This window comes from Vulpes vulpes, chromosome 1, assembly GCF_048418805.1.
Source record: "Vulpes vulpes isolate BD-2025 chromosome 1, VulVul3, whole genome shotgun sequence".
NCBI lineage: Eukaryota > Metazoa > Chordata > Mammalia > Carnivora > Canidae > Vulpes > Vulpes vulpes.
In genome coordinates, this window is record NC_132780.1 from 25,603,190 (window position 1) to 25,616,650 (window position 13,461).

The 13,461-nt window shown below is 60.4% G+C and overlaps 1 protein-coding gene across 1 annotated transcript; it reads left to right on the top strand.

Moving 5' to 3' along the window:
- The first annotated feature begins 2,126 nt into the window (after positions 1-2,126).
- On the top strand, positions 2,127-13,179 carry NXNL2 (nucleoredoxin like 2). Its single transcript, XM_025984156.2, has 2 exons — positions 2,127-2,428; positions 9,200-13,179. The coding sequence occupies exons 1-2, from the start codon at positions 2,127-2,129 to the stop codon at positions 9,366-9,368; spliced, it is 471 nt and encodes a 156-aa protein (XP_025839941.2). The 3' UTR covers positions 9,369-13,179.
- Positions 13,180-13,461: the final 282 nt, after the last annotated feature.

Genomic DNA, 13,461 nt, shown 5'->3' on the forward strand with positions numbered 1-13,461 from the left:
GCGGCCGGCGTTCTGCAGTCGCTCTGCAAACGTTCTGCCCTTGGTCAGTGAGCTGCGGGGAGGCAGAGCCAGGGCTGAGGGCAGCGGGCAGATTATGCGCAGTCCTCCTGTGGGGAGGAGGGGGAGGGAGCTAAGCTTCACTCTGGATACAGGCGGGGTTGGGGTTAATGGCCCACTGAGAGAGTGCGCTGGGGCCAGGGGCCCCCAAGCCGCAGAGATGAGACCCCAAGGGCAGGGGATTGTTGCTGAATGTAGGCTGGGCGATCCGCCCAAGGAGGGGGGATAACTTCGCTGGATTCCTTGCGAAGACTGCCAGGGGAGGGCTCTGGGGAGTCTCAGGGGAGTGTGGTCCCCAGAGGAGGAAGTGCAGAGAAGACCGTGCTTCAGTTTGGGTGGGCATGGGTGGTAGGGTGGGACAGAGGTCATGGACTGTTCAGAGGATGGCAAAGGGCAGGGAGACGGCTCTGGGGCAGCGGGTGTGGAGGGCAGGCCCAAGAAGGCCCTCGCCTGGCTGCTCACAAGCCCGAGGACGAGGACGGGGAGCACTGTCCTGCTGGGCTGTGATTATCTAGGGCACACAAATCGGATTAGCTGATGCCTGTGCTCAGGAGCGTTGGTACATGCCCCCTCCATACATGCCCAGGAGGGCTTCCAGAATGAACTGTCACTGCGTCCCAGCTGGGATTAGAGGTCACTAAATCCGGCTTCTAGGACTCCACTTGTGGATGTTCTTGCGTTGGCTGGAGGAAGTTGTGTAGGAGAATTGGTCCCAGCAGAGGCTGGAGAGGGTGCTGGGCTTGCCTCTCATGGCACCTGTAGCCCCGTCCCATCTTAAGGAGCGGCCAGTGGGATGGGGTGGTGGCCAGAGACACAGGCTCATGTGACAGGAAGGGCCCTGAGGAGTCCCGGGAAGCCTGATGCTGCAGGTGCATGAGCTGTACTGGCCCGGGGTCCCTTGCTCTTCTCTGCAGGAGCTCTGGAGCACAGGTCCCTTCCTTCACACACACACACTCAGACAGGCTGAGGAGGGTCCCCTGGGGAGGGGTGGTGTCCCCAGATGTCCCCTCCCAGCAGAGCCACCTGGGTGCACACAGGGTCGCAGGAAGGCTCCCATAGCACTAGACAGTATTTACACCAGTAGCTGGACATGTCCCCGTGGGAGGGTGTCACTAAAAGGAATGTTCCCTACTTTGCTCACTGTTGAGATAAGAAAAAAGAGGCCAAACAGGTCGGAATAGTCTTGGCGACATTTAGAATTCAGGGGCATTCCGTTCTGATAAAAGTCAGACTTCCACACAAGCAAGGGCCCCCTCTCCACTTTTTTCTCCGGTTCCCCAGATCTTACGCTTCCACAGCGAATCTAGGCGTCGGCAGCGCGCTGCTGGGGGCAGCACGGGTCCCCCAGACCCTCTGGACAGACCCTCGGCCGGGCGCTGCGTCCCTGCAGCAGGTGCATCCCCCGGCGTGTCCCTGCGGCAGGTGCATCCCCCGGCGTGGGGCGCCCATTTCGCCCGCACCTAAGTCCCTGAATTCTGCGCCCCGCCGCTTCGCACCCTGCCCAGGCAGAGCTGGGACGACTTTGCTGCTTCCCCAGGGCCTCCAGCGCGCCTGCTCCGTCAACACTGTCACCTCCTGGGCCGCCTGGATGCTCGGGGCGGGAGCGCGGGGTGGGGAGAGCTGAAGAAGTGGCGACCCGGGGCGCAGGGGAGCGCGGTGTTGGGGGTTGGGGATGGATGGGGCGGGGCGCGGCGCGGCGGGGCGGGGCCGGCCGGGGGCGCAGGGTGGCGAGGGGCGGGCCGGAGAGCCGACGAGCTCCGAGCTCCCGGGAGGGCGGCCTCCTGGGGGCCAGAGCTGCCGCGGCGGCCGCTGCTTCTGGGTCGCAGGTGTCTGCGAATGTCCCTCCAGTCCCCGGGGCGCCCGCCCCTGACCCCCCAAGGCCGAGGCCGGGACGAGGAGCCACTGGGGGCCCAGGTCCCCGCGCAGCCCGGGCAGCGCACGTGACCATCTATTTGCATCCCCGCCCCCCGCGCCGCGCAGGTGCCCGCCCGCAGGTGTCCGCGCGCAGGTGCCCGCCCGCAGGTGTCCGCCGCAGGTGCCCGCCCGCAGGTGCCCGCCCCGCCCCGGCCATGGTGGACGTCCTGGGCGGCCGGCGCCTGCTGACCCGCGACGGCGCGTGGGTGGAGGCGGACGCCGCGCTGCAGAACAAGGTGGTGGCGCTGTACTTCGCCGCGGGCGGGTGCGCGTCCAGCCGCGACTTCACGCCGCTGCTGCGCCGCTTCCACGCGCAGCTGCTGGCCCAGGCGCGGCGGCCCGCGCCCTTCCAGGTGGTGTTCGTGTCCGCCGACGGCAGCGCGCGGGAGATGCTGGACTTCATGCGCCGCCTGCACGGCCCCTGGCTGGCGCTGCCCTTCCACGACCCGCTCCGGCAGTGAGTGCGCGGAGCTAGAGCCCGCCCCGGACTGGCCGCTCCCGCGCGCGTCCTCGCTGCTCCCGGCTCCAGCCCCCGTGGGTCCGGCGGGGCTGCCGCGTCCCCGGGCCTGGGGGCCGGGCCGGCCTCGGGGCTCTGCGTTCCCGACCAGCGCGGCCGCTGAACGCGGAGGGGCCGGGCCGGGGCGGGGGTGGGGTGGGGGGGCTCGGGTCGGAGCTGGGGATCCTCCGTGCGCTGCCGGGCGCACCGGGCCGTGGGGGCAGGGACCCCAAGGCCAGAGGAACCCGCTTCCCCCGGGATTTCCAAACTGCTGGGCTGCAGGGGAGTTCATGCTGGGCGCCTCGAAAATTCACCTAGGGGAGCTCACCCAGGGGAGCGGGACCGCCTGAGAGGGGGGAGGAGGGAGGAGGTGGGATGGAGGAGGGAGGACAGAGAAACAGAGAAGGTAGGATAAAGGGGGTGGGCGGGGGAGGGGGAGGAGGGAGAGCACAGGGGCACAGGCGTGTGGCAGGGCTCGGATTGTATGCTGGGGTCTGTGTTGCGGGGACAGCCTCCAGCCTTGGGTGTGTGTTGCGCTTCACAAGGTGCGGTACCGCATCCCTGTAATGGATGGGGAGTGGGTTTCTGGGTGTGAGTTACGGGGCATGTTTCTCATTTCTCTGGGGGCTATTACTCAGACGCAGTGTGACACACACACACACACACACACACACACACACACACACACACACCCGTCCCCTCTACCATCCTGACCACAGTCCTTGTGGACAGTTAGAAACGGCAGCGGACCCTGGACAGGTCCGGAGACACAGGGGTGGGTTTTACCAAGGGGGAGCGGAGCCTCGGGCCTCCCAGGAGGAGCCCGCGCCCCAGGAGAGTCCTACTGTGGTTGCTGTGCACAGCAGTGGAAATGAACCAACGTGGCAACCTAGTGAGGAGGACTCAGGGGGTTTCAGGCCACGGATTCACCGCAGGGTCTCCCCAGGAGGCAGAAGCCAAATGCCTCTGACGTGCTCAGCTCCCAAGTTCTGTGCAGCTGTTGAAGCAACACACTCTGCTTTGAAAGTGACCGGGTGGCCGTGCTGGGCGTCGGGCGGAGGGTCCAGGCGGCCAGCTCTGGGACTTTGGGTGCTGCAATGGGGGGTGTAGGCGAGGCATTTCCCAGCCCACAGTCAGGACGCCCTGTGAGGTGTGGGGGCCCAAGTTTGCAGCCGTGGTGGTGGTAGTGTGCCCATTTCACAGATGTGTTGTGGGGCGCCGAGGAAGAACCTGACTTTCTGCTCTGGTGTTTCCTCTTCCTCCCAGGAGAGATGGGGGGCTCCAGGAAACCCAAGCCTCAGCCCGGCAGCTCCTGGCCCCAAGGTGGGGGTGGGGAGGGTGCGGCCAGGCTCCTCCGCTGTTCCTGTGATGCAGGCAAAGCCTTGCGTCTACTGCAGGCAGCTGAGCAGCCCAGGGCCAGGTGGCCAGCCTGGTCTCTGGAAGATTCCAGCATTGGTTTTCTTTCTGGAGAGGGGAGCTCCTTGTCCTTCTGCTTTCTAAACGGCCCCTCATGGGCTCTCCTTGTGATTCTGTGCTCGGAAGTAGGCTGTTCCATGGGAATATTTGGACCTGTGCCCTAAGTTCGACTCAGTCCACCTGGATACTCAGAATCAGGTTGTAACAACCCGGAAACTGCCACCAGCATGGAGAACTAGGGAATGCAGGCTGCATGCAGGCGGCCTTTTGGGAAGGTTCCCGATGCAAGTGCACCCTGGGGAAGTGCAGCCAGGACAGCGGCTGCCTGGGCCCGGTGGGCCATCATGGTCAGTGGCCACCCACTGGATGACTGCTGACCACCGAGTCCTGGGAGGAGGAGGAGGAGGCTTCACCTGAGAGCCCCAGGGGGGTGCCCGGAGCACGGCTGGGAGCCAGATGGCTTCGGGGCCACAACACCCTCTGCCTGGACACACTCTTGCTCACCATCCCCACAGCCCGCGCCTGTGTGCAGGGAGTGCACAGCCTGAATGTGGGGGCAGCACTGAGGATGGGGCGTCCTTTGCGCCTTCCCTCACCTTTGCCTGGCACCCAAGCAACAGCCTCTGCGTGCGAGACCCACTTAATGGTGATTTTCATGTACTTTCTGGTTGTTTCTTAATAACACTAGTGCCCCCGTGGGCTCTTCCAGGCCCTCACAAGGCCTCAGTGACCCTCCCCACCCCAACCTCTGCCTCGAGTCCTCCCTGGCTCTGCTGCCTCCACCGTGGGCCAGGTGGACGGGACGCCTCAGCCTCCGGGTGAGGAGGATAGAGGAGACAGGTGGCCGTGGCTTCATGTCTCAAGAGGAGGGTGGCTCCGTTAGAGCCGTCCACTTGGTGGGGCCAAGGGGCCTGTGCTCCCTGCCCTCTCCCTTGCCCGGTGCTTGGGCTCCCCCGGGCCTCCTGACTCAGCCTGTCTCCATAGCCACCGAATCCACTAGGTCTGAGTTTCCCCTCCTTGCCACTTCCCTCCCTTAGGCCCTGGACCATGGGAATATTCTCACCCATGCCCCCAGTCTCAGCCTCCAGAACCCACCTCCTCTTCTCGAAGGCAGGCCCTGGTTGCCCCAGGGCGACCCTAGCTCCCCAGGCCCCTGCCCAGGGGGCTCAGTCCCTGTCCTGCCCTGGCCTCTTCTTACCCCCTCTGCACCTGTGTTCTGGCCAGACTGGGCGGCTGCTGTTCAGGGGCACCCCATGCCTTTCCTACTCCCAAAGGTGGGAAACCCTCGACCCTGGAGCCCCCATGTCCCCGCCTGGTGGCCCCTACTCCTCCTCCGAGCCCCTGGGGCCCTGGGGGCATTCCTGTGCTCTTCTTGCACCCAGCGCCATCCCCAGCCAGGAGCGCCAATGTGGTCCTTAGGGTTGGGGCAGACACTTCAGGGCACCTATGGGCTGCTTCTTTCTTTCTTTTTTTTTTTTAAAAAAAGATTTTATTTATTCATGAGAAACACAGATAGAGAGAGGCAGAGACACAGGCAAAGGGAGAAGCAGGCTCCATGCAGGGAGCCCGATGTGGGACTCGATCCAGGGACTCCAGGATCATGCCCTGGCCTGAAAAGTGGCACTAACCTGCTGAGCCACCCGGACTGCCCTGTGGGATGCTTCTTAGGTGGGTGTCTGACTCGAGGGATGGGAAGAGGCTGGAGCCAGAATTGCCATGGCAACCCAGGAGGAGTTGTGCCAGGGAGGAGGACCCAATGTGTCTGCTGTGTCCACTGTGTCCGGTGATGGGAGGGCTTCCTCACCAGTGCTGAGGGCAGGGAGTAGCCGGGTACCTCCCCCCCCCCCCAAGGCACACCAGTTCCCTGGGGACACAGTGCCAGGGGAGGCGGAGATGCTTCCGTGGAGATGCTTCCGTGGCCCTCCCGGTGGCTCCAAGGTTACGGTTGTCCCCAGGCACAGGCTGCCAGGGCGGTGACTGGAGGGCCTATGTGGCTAACTCTGAAGATATCCTGGAGCAGATGTCAACTCCAGACTCCAGCTCCCTCCCCTAAGCCTGGTTTGCCTTGCATGCCCCCCTCCTGGGCATCAGAGCTGATTTCACGAGGCCACAGCTCAGCGCTTGGATAGTCAAGGTTGTTGATCAGATCAGCTGAACTTACACACCCTGCTGGTCTCCAGGGAGCCAGGAGGCCAGTGAGGCCCGTTGCATGGCTCTGCTTTCTGCTCTGCCTGCTTCATGCTCAGGCTGCAGCCCCATTGTCACCTGGCAAATCCTGTCTTTCCTCAGGGTGGCAGAGTGGCTGCTGTGTCTCAGGCTGCACACCCTCACACCTTCCTCTTTCCTAGCACCCACGCAGGTGCTCTGGGGAGTCTCATGGGTTCTCAGTGTGCTCAGTACCCATCCCAGTGCTGGTTAGTGTCACCCCCTGTGCTGCATGGGGCAGTTGGCCCACTTGGACTTGGGGGCGAGCCTCCCCATCAGTAACAGCCAGCATGTTTTGAGCATTAGTGTGCTGATCCCTTAGCTGGGCTGTACGTATATGTACCATCTCATCATCCCAGCAACCCAGGGAGGTGGGTTCTGTTTTCCCCAGGTGCAGGCGAGGACCCTGGGGCAAGGGGAGGCTGTCCAGCTTGCCCGAGTCCCTCAGCTGATTCATGCCAGGAAAGGCAGAGCTGTGGGTTCTGGGCAGCGAGGCGCAGGCCTCCACGCCCCGGGCTGTCAAAGGCATGGTTCTCAGCCTCCCTCCCAGGAGGCCCTGGAAGACGGGCAGGTTGGCAGGGGCGGGAGGCTCCCTGGCACTGCTGCTACTCTGGGGCCGCTATGCCCAAAGCAGTGCTGCTGTGCACATGCTGCGCCATGGTGAGCCGGCAGGGGTGTACATGCGGAGTCAGGAATGCACGTGGGCTCCGCTGGGAGGTTCCTCAACACCCTCCGGGAGCCCCCGAGGCCTCCCCTTAGTCTTAGGGGCTCAGCCCCAGGCCCTGGGAGGCACAGCCCCAGCGGGAATTTGTGACTCGGTACGTGCTGCATGCTCTGCTGTGCTGCCCAGAGTGGAGGCCTCCATGTACCCCGTCTGCCCCAGCTGGGGGACAAAGTGCCCGGGGGCCACGGGCCGGTTCCTGCCAAGGGCTGCTAGGTGACCTCTTTCCTTTGTGTTTGTTTTATGCTTTGGGATAAAGCTGATTTCTTAGGCATTTCAGATTTTGGGGGTTGTGCAGGAGTCTGCAAACCTTGGAGGGGGACATGTCCTCCCCATCTCCCGGGTCACACCCCCACCCTGTGTGTGCAGGCCTGTGGGGTCTCTCCGTGTCTGGGCGTTGGTTTGTCAGCCTCAGTGTGCGTCTCACTGACGGTGATCACTTCTGCACCAAGCTGACCTCGTTCCCTCCTCACATGAGTGTGCAAGGGACGCTGTGTGGGCCGGCTTCCAGGAGCTGCTGGGGTGGCGGCTCCCTGAGCATGGGTTTCCTTGGGGAAGGAGTGCTCAGGGCAGCCATGGGGTGTTACAGCCGTGACCGCGGGCCACGCCTGGCCACCGCCTGATTCCTGAGGCTCCCGCGTCTCCCTCTCCATGAGCAGCCCTGGCCCTGCTCTGATTGCTACCCCTGGAACCAGCTTTGGTTTGTCTGTCAGCAACTCCCACACACTAGGCCTTTCCTGGTGTCTGCTGCAATGGGCCGTGTTTGCCTGTGGGGTCAAGCACACAGCTCGTCTACATGGAGGCTTGTCGTTCAGGAAAGTGTGTTGAGGCCATAACTTCCTGTGTCTAATGGAGTCTACGGCTTGGCTTCCAGAGTGTATCCCGTGTAGTTCTTTTAATTACATTGTAGTTGGTGTTGCTGTTCCATGTGTAACATATGGTTATTTAGGGTTTTTTTAAGAGTTTATTTATTTATTCATGATAGACATAGAGAGAGAGAGGGGCAGAGACACAGGCAGAGGGAGAAGCAGGCTCCACAGAGGGAGCCTGACGCAGGACTCGATCCCAGATCCCCAGGATCATGCCCTGGGCCAAAGGCAGGCACCAAACTGCTGCGCCACCCAGGGATCCCCGGTTATTTAGTTTTTAAACCCGTTCTAAAAATTATTTCGTATTGGTTTCCAATTTCTGTGACTTTAGGGTCCGATTAAATGGTCTGTGTGCTATTGATTATTTGCACTGTATTGAGATCCCATTGTGGTGGAGAGCATGCTGGTTTCATCACTATCTCACAGATGCCTGAAAACAAGGCCGTCTCTTTGGTGGGTGGAGGTAGGATGTATTTTTTTTTCTGCTTGATTTGCGCTTTTGTGTTTGATCTGGGTGTGGAAAGCCGCAGGAGGGCCATGATGGAGATGTTGTGGGGAGATTTGGTAGCAGGAGGGTCTCACATGCGTTTGTCCTTCCGTGAAGACTCACAGTCTTGGAGGTGACAAGTGAGGGAACTCGGGTAGATTACTGTCACTGGGAGGCCCGTGGGGGCTGGCCTTGGAGACAGGGAGGGATTTTCATCAGCTGCCCTATTCTGAGGACAGTAATCCAGGTGAAGGTTATGGGGAGGAGCCAAGAAGGTAGATGCTCCTTTCCCTAGATGAACACAAGAACTTTTGTAAAACGGTCGCTCACTGGGTTGCACACGATGGAAAAAGTAGCCAAGAAATGTGTCATATGTTTTTTTTTTTTTTTTTAAAAAGATTGTATTTATTTATTCATGAGAGATGCAGAGATAGAGAGGCAGGCTCCCTGTGGGAGCTCGATGTGAGACTCGATCCTAGGACCCCGGGATCATGACCTGAGCTGGAGGCAGACACTCAACCGCGGAGCCACCCAGGCACCCTGAAATGTGTCATAATCAGTGTGTCCTTGAGTTTGCTGGGCAGAAAGTCTCACATGCTTTGCATTGATGTAGAACTCACGGAGTTCTATCTTTGACCACTGTGTGTGCCTGGTATTTTTCCACATCTAGAATGTAGGAGGGATGTAAATTTGTTGGGGTCTTCGTGTGTCTAGAATTGCATGTCCCATACGGTAGATGTCTGCCTCATGTAGCTACTTCAATTTAAATTAACTGAGATGAAAAATTCATGTTCTGAGACTTGCCACCACCTCTCAGGTGCTGTGTGGTCCCAGGCGGCCATGGCGAGGGTGCGGGCAGCTCAGGCCCAGAGCGGCTTCTCCCTGTGGATGGTCCTCTGGGAAGCACTGGCTTAGCACCGGCCGCTGAGGGTCCACTGGGTCCAATGGGTCGGGGAGGCCCTGGTCCCCTCAGTCGTGCGTGTGGCCACCTGCCCGGCCTCTGGCTGACCTGGCCCTGCCTCTTCTCTCCACAGTGAGCTGAGGACCATGTACCACATCTCGGTCATCCCCAGGCTGGTGGTTGTGAAGCCCAGCGGGGAGGTCATCACTGACAAAGGGCGCAAGCAGATCCGGGAGCAGGGGCTGGCCTGCTTCCAGAACTGGGTGGAGGCAGCCAACATCTTTCAGAACTTCTCTGGATGACGTGGGGCCTTGGCCCCGGGCAGGGGGGCCGCATACCTGCTGCAGCAACCTGTGCCTGGGACAGGGAGAGTGGCCCGCCTCCCAGAGCTGGGGTCCCCACAGAAGTCCCAGGTGGGGACTGTGCGGCCCAGGAGCAGGGCCCTCCCGCACCTGCCAGGACGTGTTTGCACCATGCTTAGCAAGGCTTTCTCCCTGAGCGCTTGAGCCGGTTCATGTCCAGCTATTGGAATCTGGGGAACAGGTGTTTGTACTGGCTCTTCAGGGGACGTCATGGACTTGCTGAGACACCATCGGGGACTCAGTTCACGTCAGCGATGTGGACAACTGAGGAACCCACGTGCTTTAATAAAGAGACTCCTCCCCGGAGCCCTCACCCCCTTCTTCCTCGAAGCAAACCTTAGGGGCTGTGATGGGGAAAGTGAAAGGCTGTGGGGACACCGTCCTCAAAACTCCGGACTTTCCCAGGCCGCGTGCTCATGTCTCTAAGATCCAGTGCATGTCTCCTAAAGGTCCTGGTGCATCGGGGGAGCCGAGGCCTGCATGTTCTCTTTGCAAAAAAGCATGAGGAGGCCTGTCAGGGTCTCGCACCAGCCCCAGCCTCCACCTGGCCTTGCCCCCCTGCCCTCACCCTGCCCATCACTCACCACTGGGATCTGGACATACCGGTCCCCTGCAGCCTAGTTCCCCCTGCCCCCACTGCTCACTCAGCCACTGGACCTCAGCTGAGGGGGAGCTCACAGCTGTCCCTTGGAGGGCGCCACACAGACACACACAGCATGTGGTACACACAGACACGTGAGACGATAACACACAGCAAGCGCTCATCCCAATTTGCAGAATCGATGGATTAGAAGTATTCTTTCCTATGTCCCTGTGTGCAGGGGGAGTGGGGCCTGCTGTCCGCCCTGGGATGGGTGCAGGAGCACAGGCCTTGCTGGAATACAGACCCCAACTTGCCTCAGTGGTTACAGGCACACTGCTGCTTCATCTTTTTTTTTTTTTTTTTTTTATTTTATTTATTTGAGAGACAGGGAGCAAGCGAGCACAAGCAGGGGAAGAGGCAGAAGGGGAAAGAGGAGAAGTGGAACAGGGAGCCTGATGTAGGACTCGATCCCAGGACCCTGAGGTCCTGACCTGAGCCGAAGGCAGATGGTTCACCACCTGAGCCCCCAGGTGCCCCGCAGGTGCGCTTCTGACGCCCCCCCCCCACACATCTGGAGGGGTACGGTAGAAACAGAACAAACTCAACAGTCTCCCCTCCTGCCCCAAGAGAACATAATTTACGGGGCAGGTCAGCTCAGTCTCCTGCTTTATAATATACCCAGAATCCCCACTCAGGGTCTCCCCTCTGGCAGCTTGTCCACTGTGGCTCCCTTCAGCAGACACTATCTGATGACTTGTTGGATGGGGCGGTGATTGGGCCTTCTCATCCCAGGACCAAAGGGGCGGCTGGGGTCCAGTCCCTTGTGCCCACTGTGTCCCCGGCCCCACCTCCAGCCTCTTGGCACCTGTGTGGGTCAGCTCAGGCGGTGTAACGAAGCCCACAGACAGGGCGGCTGCCACACTGCAGCTGGTTGGCTTGCATCCTGGAGGCAGAAGTCCGAGAACAAGGTGTCTTGGGCTGTGTGCTCCGAGCTGCGCCGTCCCTGTGTCCCTAGTGGTCATCCCTCTGTGTGTGTCTGAGGCCCGATCTCTTGTAAGGACACCAGACAGGTGGGATTAGGTCACCCTGGTGACCTCGTTGGACCCTAATCACCCCCGTAAAGACCTTGTATCCAAACACAATCACATCTTGAGGTGCTGGGAGCTGCGGCTTCAGCATAGGAGTTGGCGGGCCATGCGGGCTCCTGGCAGCACGACACAGGGCTGGCAGACACATCCCAGCCTGCAGCACAGCAAGGATGGAGGGCGGGGACAGGCAGAGTCACCAGCCCTTCAGGACCCCTGCCCTCCAGCCTGTCCCCCTGAGCTGGTCTCTCCAGCAGCTCCAGCCCCTGCTTGGGGTGACCAGGGGGGCCTCGGCTCTCTGATGAGCCCCTGAGAGGCTGCTGGTGCCATGGGAGGCCCTTTGAGACACAGCTCAGTCCTCCAGGGCCAGCAGGGCGGCAGGGACTGTAGAGAGCTCCTCATCCCACATACGGTCATCCCTGTGATGCCCGCGGGCCATGGTGCCTACAGTGGCTCTGCAATCCCCGAGCGGGGCAGCCTCCCCGACGGTCCTCGCCCCCAGCTGCCGTCCTGCCGCTCCACTCCCTGTGCAGAGTGAAGCCGCTGAGTCTCTGGCCCCTTCTCAGGTGAACCCAGGAAGCTATGGGGCCCCCACCCCGGTCGGCGCAGCCCCTCCTCTGTCTTCTGTTCTCCAGCCTTGTTGCACGGGGGCGCCTGTGGCTTCTCAGGAGTCAGGGCCCCTTCCCTTTGGCATCAGGAAACCCAAATGCACAGCTTCACTTGCTGCTTTAAACAATTTCGGGCAGATTCTGGCCTCAGCGAAGATGGTTAAAGCCTGAATCACCTGCATGACAGCCCCTCCCGACCAGTCGGACACGTGTCCCACCAGCTTGGGCCTGCCTGCCCCTGGCTGCCTTCCCTGGGCCTCGAGCCTGCTGCCTCAGGCTTGCTCTGCATGTGCCACCTGCAGGGCGCCTGCCTGCCTCCCTGGGGGCCGGTGAGGGGGGGAGCTGTCGGCTGGAAAGGCCCGAAGGTCAGTGCAGGTCCTGAGGGTCGGAAGGAGGCCATGGGGAGGATGAGAGGCTCCGCGGCTGTGTCAGGACAGAGCCCGGGTGATAAATGCAACTTGTGTGACTCAGGTTTGCGTAAAGTGACCATTCCTGTGACAGAAATAGTGGGTGGATGACTAGCAGGGAGGACAGTGGGAACACGCATTGTCCACGGAGCACCCACGGGGATGGGAAGGGGCTGCAGGGACCTGCAGAAGCGCCACCGGGCATGAGGCAGAGCAGAGCAGGGCCTCGGGTCCTAGGCCGCCCGTGGACGCCCACCCTGCAGCCAGGGCTGCCATGCGGGCTGGCCTGTTCCCGCAGAGCGTGTCCTGAGGACTGAAAAATACGACCCGCACAGACTAGGGGCTTCCTGTGGGGGCGGTGGGGGTCTTTCCTGGATCCTGCCTGTCACTTGGATGGCCACCACAGTCCCTGGCTAGGATCCGGTGTTTACACCCCACCTCCTGGAATGTGCCATCCACACAGCAGCTAGGCCCGTCCTTCGTGTGGAAATCAGGTCGAGTCGTGTCCCTGCTGCTCAGAGCCTCTGACTGCGGCCAGGCCCTCCTGGGGGTGCCCACTTGTTTCTCCTCCCAGACACACCACCCTGTCCTTCTCCCCTAGTGGCCACCTCCTCACCCTGCTCATGCTGCCCACATGGCTCCTCAGAGGCTCCTTCCCTCACCCTCCCATCCAGATGGCACCTGCTGCATCTTCATGCATCACTGTCATGGACAGCCTTCTCTGGGTTGTCCATCTGTCTTTCTAGCTGTCTGCCAGTCATTCATCATGTCTGTCAATCATCTATCACATCCATCTGCCTCGTCTACCGAGTCTGTGTCATATCTATCACCCATCCATCCATCTCTATCTACCTGTCTATTATCTATCATTTATCTACCTACCTGTTATCTATCATCTATCTATCATCTATCTATCTATCTATCTATCTATCTATCTATCTATCCATCCAGCAATAATCTATCATGTCTATCTACATCTTTCTCCCTGACCAGCAAGGAATTACCTTGACAGCAGAAACTGCATACTTACCTGGTTCATAGAATTGGTACAGACTGGATGCTCCATGACTTTTTGTTGACTTACTGAATTCTAAGATTTTATTTATTTGAGATCTCTCTCTCTCTCTCTCTCTCTCTATATATATATATATATATAGAGAGAGAGAGAGCGCATGCGTGCATGAGCGGGGTTGGGGCAGAGGGAGAATTTCAAGCAGACTCCTCACTGAGCAGGGGGCCCTAAGTGGAGCTCAACCCCAGGACCCTAAGATCATAATCTGAGCCAAAATCAAGAGTTAGACCCTGAACCAACTGAGCCACCTGAGCACCCCGGGCTTACTGTATTCTAAT